Genomic DNA, 13,279 nt, shown 5'->3' on the forward strand with positions numbered 1-13,279 from the left:
GGGGTAGGGTAAGAGAGAGCATCTGCCACAGATTATTATCACCCTTCATTCAATGGTGACACACAGCCCATTTGACTCTAAAGTATTCAAATCTGAAGATGACACTAAACTAGTGAAAACTAGCAAGTGCTTCTTTGATTTAAATCAAAAGTGTTAAAACACCATAAACTAATCTAGAAAAAAGAGTATTTCAGTGAAATATATATTCTTGCTAAAGTATGCAAGATGGAAAACAAGAAATAAGATCCCAGGACCTTGCCCAGATAGTAGTGCTGCAAGAGCCACCCATGCCTTTGGTAGTAATAATACAAATAGCTCAAGAATGCAACATTATCACCTTCTTTAAAAGTTCACCAAAAAAGTGAAAAAGGGAGCCCAATGCCAGCCATTCCTAGTGTCTGAATTCTTCAATCATGTACAAGTGCATTTGCACAACTGGAAAATGCTGCCACAGGATAATAAAGAGCATGTATTGTTTAAGATCCTTGACATTAAACACTGCCCTATGAAGGATTTAAGACTAATTGCACCAATCTTGCCGTAAAACTGCAAGTCATATTTCAACTACTAAGCACTGAGCTCAGAGGACCCTGAAATGAAAGAAACTATGGAACTTCTTGATGATGATGTCTGCAAAAATGGTCAATTATTCACATACTTTACCCTCCAGTCCCTTGGGGATAATAAAGAAGAGCTATTGTTAGAGATCCTCAACATAGATTAAATGCTGGTCTATGAAAGATTTCAGACTAATTTCACCGATTTTGCCATAACAGTGCAAGATGTTCTACATAAGCTTAGGGAACCCTAAGCTGAGATAAACTGAGCAACTTCTTGATAATCACCTCCAGACAACTGGTTAATTATGCAAATACTTCATCCATCACTTTTCTCAGGCGCTAAATAGTCTTATCAAGAACAATCATGCATCCACATCTAGTTAATAATTTTGTAATGTGAAAAAAAAAATGCTATACTTGTCCCAGAGATGACAACTTAGACGAAAGGTTCAGTATGAAAAAGAATGCAAAACAAAACAAATTCTACTCGGCGAGTTAAAATATGAAAATTCAAAATGCCCACAAATATGCTCAAAGTGACAATAGTATAAAGATGTTACACTGAAATTAATTGAGACATTTTTGTTTAGATTGTACTGTTAAAAACTTCATCCTGTGTATACAAATCAAGCATTTGAACATTTTGCAGAAGCGGAGTTTAGTTGTTGGTTTTTCATCCTATGTATACAAATCCAGCATTTGAACATTTTGCAGAAGCAGAACTTATGTTGTTGGTTTTTTTCTTCTTCTTTATTCCATGAGGTTGTAATTAGAAAAACTCTTCATTTGGGGGGGGGGGGGGGAAGTGTATTTAAAAAAAAAAAAAACAACTCAGGCAAAATTTAACATTCATTTGGACAAAACATAGTTATTAAGCTTCACCTATTTTTTGCTTTCTCTAACATGATCAAGAAACTTCACTACATGATCACCAGAGCAATTTCAGTGAATTATCAGTGAATTTAACTCTCTCCAGACCCATGTGGGGCAGGAAAACAAACTTGCCCACATCTTAAATAAGATAAACTGGGTGACAAACATCACATAATTTATCCAAAACCTTCCTCAAACAAAATAGTCAGGCACCTATTGATCATCCCAGGAGAAAAGGAAAGGAAAAATTTTACTATCTGTGGTCAAAGATACAGAATGTTTCCGTAATACACAAAAGGACAAACTGTATATAAGGTGCAAACCCAAGGAAATCTGAGTTCTACTCTCATCTCCACACCATGTCTTGTTTGACCTAAATGGATATTTTATATATTAATTAATCTTTAATGATACCACAGTCCTCTCCATTATCCTAACTAATTAGTAAAGTCTGTATCGATAAAGTCAAAAGCAAAAGCAGAAGTTCCTAAGCCAATTCATATATATGAGTACATATATGTGAAAATCCATCCATCTTACACATAGCTGTTAAAGCAGTGAACTTAGCTCAGAACTAGGGCTACCTCTGCAGAGGAGTAGGGATGGAGGAGATGAAAATGCACCTCTTTTCTGCACACATGTGACCTGGCTCCTAATGCTACCAGCCTTGTAATTACCTGATGGAACTAAGTTGGGGCATCACCAGCTGTAAGAAGAAAAGTCCCACACTAAGAATGACAATATGTAGCAGAAAGTGTTTCCGGCATGAGCGAAATTGCAGAGAAAGTTTTTTTCTTTGCAAGTATAGCAGCCACAACACTGTGTCTGGCAAAACTGTTCTGCCTGGAATTGACCTATGGTAAATGTAACAAATTTCTCTTTTTTCAAGTGATTTCTTATTATTCATCTCTGCTTTACACAATATAATGCTGTTCAATAAAGAGGTGAAGTGGTGTCAGGAGCCAATCTAGATCCCTCTGTCAAGGGTTCATCCTGTGAGCAAAAGAAGTGCTTGGGATGCTTCAGGCGCTTGCAAGCTGGATATATACCTCTTTTTTTCTTTTTCAAAGCAGAAAACAATGCTGTCTCTTCTCTTAGAATGGTGGCTTTAATAAAGTTCTAGACCTATCTCTTTTAAAGCAGCCTCTCCTGCTTTCTGTACTATGACCTGCCATTCACCTGCCTCCAGCACCAAGGAAAGCTACCAAGGAGTTTGGGACTAAGCACGAAGGACGGGGTCCGAATCCATTTTCTTGATACTGTTCTGTGGGTCACGGAAGAGCATCAATCTGTGCACTGTTCACTAGGAGTGTGCCACAAAGCATACATGACAATAAACAACCTGCCCATAGCCACTGGTACCCCTGCTTGATCGGGTTTGGTATTATTTGTATTACTTTTGTCAATAAGAGCAAAGAGGGCTTACCCTTTCTAAAAGGATTAGGAAGACAAGCATGGCTGGCAGCTCTGTGAAAGCCTGTTAAGCCTAGACATGCTACCAGACACCTCTAGTTTACACCCAGATGGCAGCTCTAAAGATACCACTATGAATATCAGTGGAGGACTTTACTTCTGAAGCAGTCAATGCTAATGCCACACGTCTAAAGGAAGAGGGAAAGAGATTTTTTTTTTTTCTGAGAAACACACAAATGCTACAGTGATGGACATGCAATAAAAATGTGCATTACAATGCTGAGAAAAAGACAATGTATCTGCTTTCACATACTGCTGCTGGTGGTTATTGGAGAATCTGGGATCAGCTCATTAGCATGTGACTTATACATCATTAAATAAATAATCAAAATAACAAAAACAGTTTCTTACTTAAACAAAGGAGATAAATCAAAATGTTGAAAGGGGCACTTTAAACTTTTTAGCTCTGTTCTTTTTGTCAGAGTAACTTCTAGCAGCACCTCTGAAAAATGAAGCTGAATTCTAGAGAAGACATTTACCAAATTCTAGAGACTTCTGCTTAAGAGGAGATACTTATGGGCTGTTTGCTGTTGGGGTTTTTTTGTTGTTTATTTGGGTTTTTGTTAAGTATTTCCACTCCCTGCTTCTCTTCCAGGTGGACACTGAAGTCCTCCTAAATGGAGACAGACTAACTTTCTTCTTAAGGCATTGCTGAAAAGTGCTAGATGAAATACAGAAATAAGCTCGCTGTTATGTAGGCAACTGATCTCATGTGTTACTTACACAGTAGATCAAAACAAAGGTGAGAACTACAATTGCGATTGCAAATATGAATATCAAATAACTGAAGAACCACCTGGACAAGCACAGATGCACTATTCTCAAAGGTACAGAGCTGGCTACCAGAAGAGATACTAGCCCATCTGAGGAATTCTGTGGTACAAAACACAGAGGAAAAGATGAAGATCCCAGGCCCTCTTGAGGGAAATCTCAGGGCTTGGAAAGTATAAAAGTAAATCAGCTTGTCAATACAACACACAGCTACAATAATAAGAACAAAAGACACACTATCTGCTAGTCATATTTCAAACTCTAGATTTCTCGAGCAATGCAAGCATGCGTGTTTTCTAAAGCACACTATTTTTCCAACATTAAATTTGCGAATCATCTCCAACAACAAACTTGTGAAGCGTAGGCCAACACCTCCTCATGGAAACATCCCCACTTCTGATATGACTAAGCACTAATAATGTTCTTCCAAACAACCTTCCATTAGCTGGAAACAGGCCCCTGGCTAAAGCACAACAGGCACATACTGTAATAATCTCTTGATTACCTGCATACAGCCTGGAACATCTAATAAATCTGTCTATTTTTCAAGTGGAGTGGGATTGATTTCCCCAAGGTTTCTTTGTCAGTTCCGTTTTAGTGCTTAATATGAAGAGAAAATTATTAGAGAAGGTCAAATCTGACATGAAAAACTAGAAGGAGTACAAACTGATGAAGACTTTTGCTACTTTTAAAATAAATGTCCACTTGTTTTTTCTTAGGCCCTATCTTTCTTCAGTCTTTATTTAACATCACATATGCTTCATAGCTTGTAGCAAGCCCAATCACAGACTGGCAACATGCTCAAATAACCAAGAGTTTCGACATTTGAATAGCAATCAAGTAAAAAACGAGCTGTTTTTTCCTACCATTTTGTTATCAGTAAAGAGCCAAAGGTATTTACCACAATCATGACTTCTTATTGCAGAAAATCTCTTGAAATGAGAGGTCTAAGTAAAAGTTTGAGACATACTGATAATTTTAATCCTCAATTATCTAACCAAGCCAATTTAATAAAGAGATTTTCCATTCTATTTTCATGTCAACCTTCAATGAATGCTATACTGACTTACTGGTAAGTTTAACCACTGGTAACAAAGAGCATAAAATTGTCTTGTGCTAATCCTCCTTGTTCCCTAATTTAACACTCAAATTTGATAGGAACTTGTACCAGATTTCTCCTCATGCTGTAGAAATGGAGATTTAAAATTCTATTTTTTTCAAAAGGATACTAAAAAGTATAGACAAGAGAGAATGAATTTTTAAAAGGCAAGAAGACAGCACTAATGATGCTACAAATAGTTAAATAATAGACAGTATGGATGAATGTAATTATGCATATTCGTTTTGGTATTCCCTACAGTGAATGTTTACCTCAAAGTTTAAAATGTCCTTTAAAATTTTAATGGGAAATCTTTCAAATCTTTTTAATATATTACTGTACAGCTAAAATGTAGAAATCTTCTTACAGTTTTAAGAAACCGCATTTTTCAGATTTATCTAAAAAGCTTGGCAATATTGGCAATGTAGTATACTGTGCTTGATGCAAAGTCCTATCAACCATCAAGCTTTTATCAGAGTGTTTAGAGTTAAATTCTTCATACCAGCATCTACTTTCTTCTAAATTTCAGGATCAGATCCTGCAAAATTTTATCCTTGCAAATATTGTACAAGTTCAGTTTTGTCAATTTCTCTGGATAATCTCATGTGTGAGAATTTCTCATCTCCATTAGACAATGCTACACAAAACAAAGGAAATCAAGCCCAGAGCACTTTGACACTTGAGCCTTGAAAGGAAATAAAGAAGGAAGTGTATTTTACCTGAGTCTCCACACCTTGCTCAAGTAACCTTTTAGCCTGATTTTCCACCTCAAGCCGAGCTCTTGCAATAAAAAGCAGGTCATTTTCAATTACTTCTATTCCAGACAGGTCTATTCCTTGAGAAAGGTAATCTACAAAGCAACAAAACACAGATAAGCACAGAATAATGGAACATTTTAAACATGCTAAAACATTTAGAAGTTACAGTTATTTCCAAGGGACATTTTTCCATACAACACTTGACAATACAGTACGTCAAAGTGACGTATTATACAAGAAAAAACTCAAAATCAAAAGATTGTTATTCAAGAAAATCTGGCTATTGAATACATTGAATTCACTGGACTGCACTTCTCTAGACCCAAACGCTGCCAAAGAGGTGCACAGCGTGAGCTTTAGGAACTCCAGAATCTCAGTCACAGGGCAGGAAGGGGCAAGAAGTCGTCTCCTTGTCCCAAAGGATTGACCAGCAATTAAACTTCTCTAACCTCTAATCTTTGAATAAGCAAAATTTACTCCAAGATCTGAAATTCCAGGTGTATTATGCATTAATAGATTTACATTATACTCCATATATTTAAACTGCACTTCTAAACATTTGGGATCAAACACAGAAGAATGTCAAGAAAACAAAACAATTTTTTTTTGCATTTTTGACCACCGAAACATCACAAAATTTATTATAATCAGGGAAACCACCATCATACTGGGCTGGACTGGAGACTGCAGCAAGAAAAGTTATTCAAACTCAAACTTTTGTCACTAGCTACATAGATTTGGCCAAATCACTTCATCTTTCACTAATAGCCACCTAGTTATAAGAGCACTCCAGCACGTAGAAAACCCAACATTTCATCTCCCTTTATCAAAGGAGATGTGAACATGTGTCATCCTTTCTCCCAGACAAAATTAGTTTCTTTTAAAGGGGCCAACATTATAAAGCTTACTCTTTGGATTATTTAGGCTTTTCACATGAGACAATTTTAGATTTAAAACACAACCCAGGGAGTAAAAATGAGGTTTTCGCCCTCCCTGAGGTCCCTGACATCTAAGTTCTCTCCTGTTGGCTCTTTGCCCAATCTTGGTCTCCTAACCTGACCTGTTAGTGAAAGAAGGGCTGGAGGATGCCTCTTACCAGGCATCTTCAATTTGTTAGTAACACTCACTTGAAATGCAAGAACAGCATATTCAGCTTCCTACAGCTTACATTTGGCTAGAACTCAAATAATTCAAATATTATGCAATTACACCCATAACTATGGCACATTTTTGCAAATCAAACCAACTATGGCCACTGCTCTGAAATCATATTACTGGAATTTGAAAGCACAACCTGAGAATATCTAATGCTTTAGGCTCTTCCAAGAACAGATACACCTCTCCACTTAAAACTCTGAATTACAACATAAATTAGGTGGGAACTGGATGATCAAATTTTTAAAAAGAACACTTCTGAACATGTCTGGGTGCCTTAGATTAGATCCACAGAGAAATGAAAAGGCATCCTAGGAAGGTACCCAGCGAACCTGAGGAACATTCAAAGTTAAAATATTCTTCTTTTTTTCCACTCCTTTTTTATCTTTCTAGATTTAAGTCTTCCCAATTCCCCATCTCAATGTAGCCTAGACCTTTACACTACTGCTTATCTCCAAGATAACACAGGACCAGTCACTTACACATTTTTCAGGATTCTGCGCAATCAAGCAGGTCTTCCACTGCTGCTTTTGAAACAACCAATAAAATTAACAAAATAATGACCAGGGCATTTCACCTGGTGTCAGACACTTCCACCATCAGACAACATTCCACTATTTCTATTTATAAATAGCCCACTACAACTTCCTAATGAAGTTATCTTCCTTTTATGTCCTCCCAGTAAGTTCATTAAGGCACAGACTTAAATTCCAACTAAGCTAACTGAACTTCTAAATCTTTGCCAAATAACCTTTCACTTTAGCAGCCTACTATTTTTGTTTATTCACAAAAAAACTCATCTAAGCCTCAGATTAATTTTAGCAACCACATGTTCACAACTGAAAACAATATTCCAAGTGAGTCACTTCACAGCTATGCAGAGAAGATCATCCCTGTACCTGCATACAAAAAACACCACATAAGAAAACGAAACAAAAAGTTCGGAGAAGTACTACATAAAGCTTCGTCAGGCGTAAAGGAAATCAGCTCTCTTAACAGTACAGTATGTCTAATAGGTTTTAGTCTACTAAGAACAGGCCTGCAAATGCTTTTGTCCATATGTGTTTGTTTAAAAATGGATCAGAGAAGTCAGAGGGCAGCCGAGCAGCAGGACAGCACGTCCCCCTACTGCAGACACGCTGAAAAAGCTGCTTTTGCCAGGGGCTGCAGCGGCCCCACTTACCCATCACCTCCCCGCACCTTTATGCTGTGACCCAGCTGCATATCTACAAGGGGCCTTGCATATGAACCGATTAAAGCTAATATTAAACTCCCACCAGCTTCAATGAGCAAGTATCTTGAATATGAAGACAAGTCTTCTGACCCCTTCCTCTCAGCTGTACAGGAAAAAAAAAGTGCAAAGAACTACTCACAGAATAAGTCTACTGCCACAATAAATGCTGAAGTAGTTTCTTGGTAACATGTGGTTTAAAAACTTGCAAATATAACCAAAGACCTACATACTCCACAATTACAAGATCTGCTACGGGGTTCATTTATATCATTAAATCATATTCCGCAACCACAGGCTGCTTAAACAAAATAAAATTAAAATATGGTTCTGATCTCCTAAACACACAGAAAAATTTGTGGAAGAGAACTAAAAAAGAGACTGCTTCTCCCTGCTGTACCTTATCTCAAAATCGAAATTAAGCCATTTTAAATGCTAAAAATCTAATCCTGATGGTTTTAAGAAAGGAACAGAAAGGCCACGCTGCTTCAGCTTATCCAAATACCTCCATCTGCGCCTCAGACTGGCAGCCACCTCCTGCTAAACTGCCAAAATGTGCAGCTTCGTTCCAAATTTCCTGCAATCCTAGCAAAATACTTTGAGACAATGCATTTCAGCAGGACTTCCAAACAGAGAGCCTTTCTGTGGGTCCGGTGGCTAGACATGCTGCTACGGATGCTCTGAGTTGCTGTTCTAACCTGTAGGGAAGCCCCAGCGATCGTATTGTACTGTAGTGAAAGCAAAAGCAGTTTTCCTACGAACAGCAGGTCTACAGCAGAAACACCTGCAAGTGTTTTCCTGCCATTCCTATGTGAGAGCAGAAGCTGCAACACAGGCAGGAAATGTGCCTTTGGATAGTTTTTGTCATCTAAACAGACAACATAACATTAGAAATTTCTGCAGTTGCGTATTCTCAGGAGCGATGCTGCCATCGCGGACAGCACGACGAAACCCAGCAGAAGGGCAGCTGACACAGGGTGGTCAGATCATGGCCAGAGCCACGGTGCATCGCAAATATTGCAGAGGAACTTGCACATTCCAAACGGCTGATTTTAGCTAGTAAAGAAACCGCGCCACATGAAATACAACAATTGTACTACCAGTTATTAACCCAGGGACCAGCAAATGTAGGATTTTGCCTCAGGCTCTTGTGCAATCATTATTCTGTTTCTTGCCGTGCGCAGTCAGTCGATAAGACCATAGTCACGATCAGAGATGAGGGTGACACTGGCCATAAGCCACTCGTGTCTTCTTCTCAGGAATTAAGCAGACACAGTAGTTCATCTCCCAGTTAGCAGAGACTCTGGGGACTGGGGCCCAGTTTAAAACTTGCCAGCTTTCCTTCTGCTTTAACCTTACTACGCTAACCACAAGAGATTTAGTGAGTATAGTATTTATAACTGACAGATCTATCTCAGCAGATTTCAAAAGCACAAATATAACATTTTATTAACTTTGAGAAGACGTGTGCTTTAAATTAATTAGGACCTAAATATCCTGTACCACCACATGGCTGGGCTGGATGCAGCCAGGACAGGCATCGCCCTCACCAGCATGGGACACTGGTCAGTTCTGCTCAGTGGAGCCCAGGAGGAAATTAGGGGAGGGAGATACAGTCCTACATACATCCCTCCACCTCCCATCCCTCTGATAATTCTACCTCTTTATATAGGTTCATAAACATAAAGGACAATCTGTAACTCTCCCATAAGGTGTTGGTATTGCTTCCCTTCTAACTATCACACCTTATTAAGTTTGGAAAGCACAGCTGGAAATGACTTTTTAAGGACTTCAAATACAGACTGCCTGCTGAATCCTCTTCCCGAACAAAAATACTATATGTCAAGGCAGAATAGAGTGAGCCCCAGGAATCAGTGACATTTATAATCTACCTCAGCCTAACAAAGGGTGCGAACTTTATATTCCTTAAACAAAAAAATATTTTGGTCATTAAAATTCCAAATTTTCTTTATTTACTAAACCTGAACAGTTCTTCTAATCCACTGGCTGAGATGCTACTTAAAAATGCAGTTTTTAAACCAACATTTCCCAGATAGTTAAGTAAAAGAAGTTTACTAGACAAGAGATAAATCCAATATGCATGTGGTACATTAGACAGATAAATAATACTCTGAGCAAAACAATTAGTATTTCTCTAATATAAGTGGCTCAACAACGTAGAATCTTTCTACTACATTATTTCATTTTTTGACCTCAAATATTGCTCTATAATAATATATAATGAAGATAGGATAAAATCTGAATTGAAACTTTCTGTAGGTACTAAAACATGTTTTGGAAAAAAGATAACTATGAAGTTAGCATTCCTATGAACTTTTAAAAAGCTGTATTATGCTCTTTATTTAGGCTGAGTTGATTTTGAGCTTCTGCTAGAAACTAGGGAAACAACAGAAGTCTACTGAGGACAATCAGGTGCACCAACGAAGAGGAAACCAGGACAGCCAGTAATAAACCAGCGTGATTAGACTGCGTCACTCAAGAGGCTACTTGAGCCAAAAGATAAATCCTTCTGTGCTCTGAGAAGTAACCTCAGACACTAATAAAGAAGAGGAAAGAAGGAAATCAGAACAGTTAAAGTGCATTCCCCAGGGGCAAGCACCTCAGATCAGCACCACCCCCCCAAATGCATAAGTAGCAAGAATCCAATGACAAATGAAGAGGTGTTTCATTTGGGGGGAGGGGATTAAATGAAATTAAGCCAAACCTGAAATTCTAAATTAAAAGATAAAAACATAAAATCATAGGTTTTTGTTTGCCAGCTTTGTGGCTTTTTTCTTTTGCATGGGTCATTTGTTTAATTTTGCTTCTGCAGTCTTAGTTACAGAAAAACGTTGGTGATATCTGTACTCTAAGTCTGTTCTTTTTCCATAATGAAGAAAAATTACAATTTTGGAAGAAACTAATAATTTAAATTCTAAAAAGTCAACAGGTCCAAATGATACTCAAGAATTCTGCTGAGATTTAAGTATGCAGAAGATAAGAGGCTACCAAAACATGATTAAGAAATACTGTAGAAGATTGCTACAGCGCAAACATTACAATGCACGCAGCACAGCATTTGTACTGAAAATTTCTCTAGAGGTAATTTAAGCATCAGAACAAATGGGTTGAAAGTGCCCATTAGAAATAGCATATTAAAAATAAAGAATGTCAAGATGGAGTAAAACCGCAATGTCATTATTACTTTAAGCTGATCTGAGCACAGGCTGCCCTGAACAGAACGCTCTCTGATTTCCAGCTCTGTGCCCCTAACCTGCTGCCCCATTCTTTCGCTCCACCCCAGCCTCCAAGTTTCAGCACTCGTAAGAGTTTTGCTGTCGAGTTAGTTCTCACGTCAAGACATTCTCTCCTCTGACTCAGGGTGCAGACGGACAAGCACAGGGAGAGGGCAGGAACCCACGTGCAGGACACAACTTCCTCTGTCGGCAGAAGCTCACGGGTGCATTGGTGGAAGATGCTCATCAATCTGCTATTCGCAATATTTATTTCTGTTACACAAAATTAGAAGGGACTAGACAGATATTGTAAAACCACATAAAATCTTTCCTATGAGGGAGAAGCAGTCAGTAATGACAATCAATTTCAGTTTTGAAAGGGGTTATTAAACCCTCAGTCTTTGGTCCTCCAGCAGTGCCTAGATACAAGCACAAAACAAACAAAATGAGTGGATTGATTTGTTAGAACTGCTGAGGACCTATTTGAATTTTTTTTCCATCTGCTTCTAGGGAACCTCAAAGTAATTTACTAATTCAAATGGGCCACAAATCTAATCTAGCATGGAAACTTCCACAGTCCTAATGGGAATGTTAGTTATGGCACTAGCTACTGAAAAGGAAGGAGATCCTGTTTGCCCCAACAACACCGGATGCTGATGCGCCTGAATATGTCAATTTGTTTATTTTTATCAATGCAGGTAATATGAAATGAAAACCAGTCTTAGAAAAGAGCCTGAGATTCTAATACCTCAGCAGAAACCCAATGCTCACCCTTCAGTGAAAGCAACCTAACATTTGATATTACATCTTTTTTCTCTAAGTGGAATAGGCAAACACCCTGAACTTAAAGAAAAATGGTCTGGTTCTTAGAGTCACTCAAATTTTTCTTGCAATTGATGCATAGAGCAGATGGAGAACGGCAAGAGCAGACACATTTATAGGTCTTTAGACTGGAAGCTACTGGCTCCAAAAAGAACCTTTCTCCATGCTCTTCTTTAATCAGACTAATTCTCCGCATAGGCTGAAATCACTGCCCCACAGTCTGCATCAGTCACCAAAGCACTTGCTGAAGAAAGAATTATATTAAGCCTTTAAATCAAGTGAAAGAGATTCTACTACAGTTACTATGAAACAATATCTTACAGCCATCTTATGCAACATGAGCTGTTCAGTAAAATATGCTTATTCCTATAAAAACTGCATAGATTATGGTGCCTTTTAAAGTGTTCAAAATAAGAATGTCATTGCTCTATAGCACATGCTGTATGCAATATGCAATACATTTTAGATATGCTTTACAAAGTGATTAATTTTTAAAATTTTAAATGATAAATTTTAAAAATTTTCTGCAGATATCAAGAATTCTTTCACAAAGAGGAATAAATTTTTATTTTACTAAGATACCAGTTACTTACAAAACTCCTGCAACCTTTCCTTCCTTTTTCTACAGGACAAGATTCCTTCCAACTTTTCTTTTGCTCAGTGAAACAAATGAGAATAAAATCTCTGTCACTAAAACACCATTAAGTTCCTATGAAAACTGATCTTTATTTAGCAAATTTCTACAATCTTAAAAACGAACTGCTTGTATGCATAATATATAAGGTTTCATTTTTCAGCTGTTCGAGCAACATTAATTGAGGTGCAACTGTCCTGCTGGAGCCAGAAGCCGAGTGGGGCCCATGGCACTGTATTTCAGTTTGCTGGCTCGGACAGCGTGTTAATGTGTTCCTGCTGCTGGAGTCCAGAAAAGGAAATAGGATGTGTTACACAACCAGGTATATAATAGCTTCTTATAGATGTCCCTAGTGAAGGGGGACATTAAAAATAAAAACAAAGCAAAACACTTCTCAGTTTTTTATACCAATCACATGCCAAGACTGGTTTAGTTTTAGAAAAATGAGGTCAACACTACCAAAACCAAACTGGTGGATAGCACATGATTCGAAGAAAGCAAAACTTGAACCACTTATTTAAATACAGACAATTATCTTGTACTGTAAAACAGATCTATCATCTACATTGTACTATCATAGAATCACGGAATGGTTTGAGTCCGAAGGGGCCTTTAAAGATCATCTAGTCCAATAGGCAGGGGCATCTTTCACTGTATCATGTTGCTC

At 37.9% G+C, this 13,279-nt stretch overlaps 1 protein-coding gene across 1 annotated transcript in view; it reads right to left on the reverse strand.

Moving 5' to 3' along the window:
- COG5 (component of oligomeric golgi complex 5) overlaps positions 1-13,279 on the reverse strand; it is a 189,038-nt gene that overhangs the window by 106,159 nt on the left and 69,600 nt on the right. Inside the window, exon 7 of the mRNA XM_082076141.1 lies at positions 5,496-5,626. Within this exon, the coding sequence (XP_081932267.1) occupies positions 5,496-5,626 (131 nt within the window). The remainder of the gene's footprint in view (positions 1-5,495; positions 5,627-13,279) is intronic.

The sequence above is a fragment of the Streptopelia decaocto genome (assembly GCF_964273445.1).
Source record: "Streptopelia decaocto genome assembly, chromosome: 1".
Lineage (NCBI taxonomy): Eukaryota > Metazoa > Chordata > Aves > Columbiformes > Columbidae > Streptopelia > Streptopelia decaocto.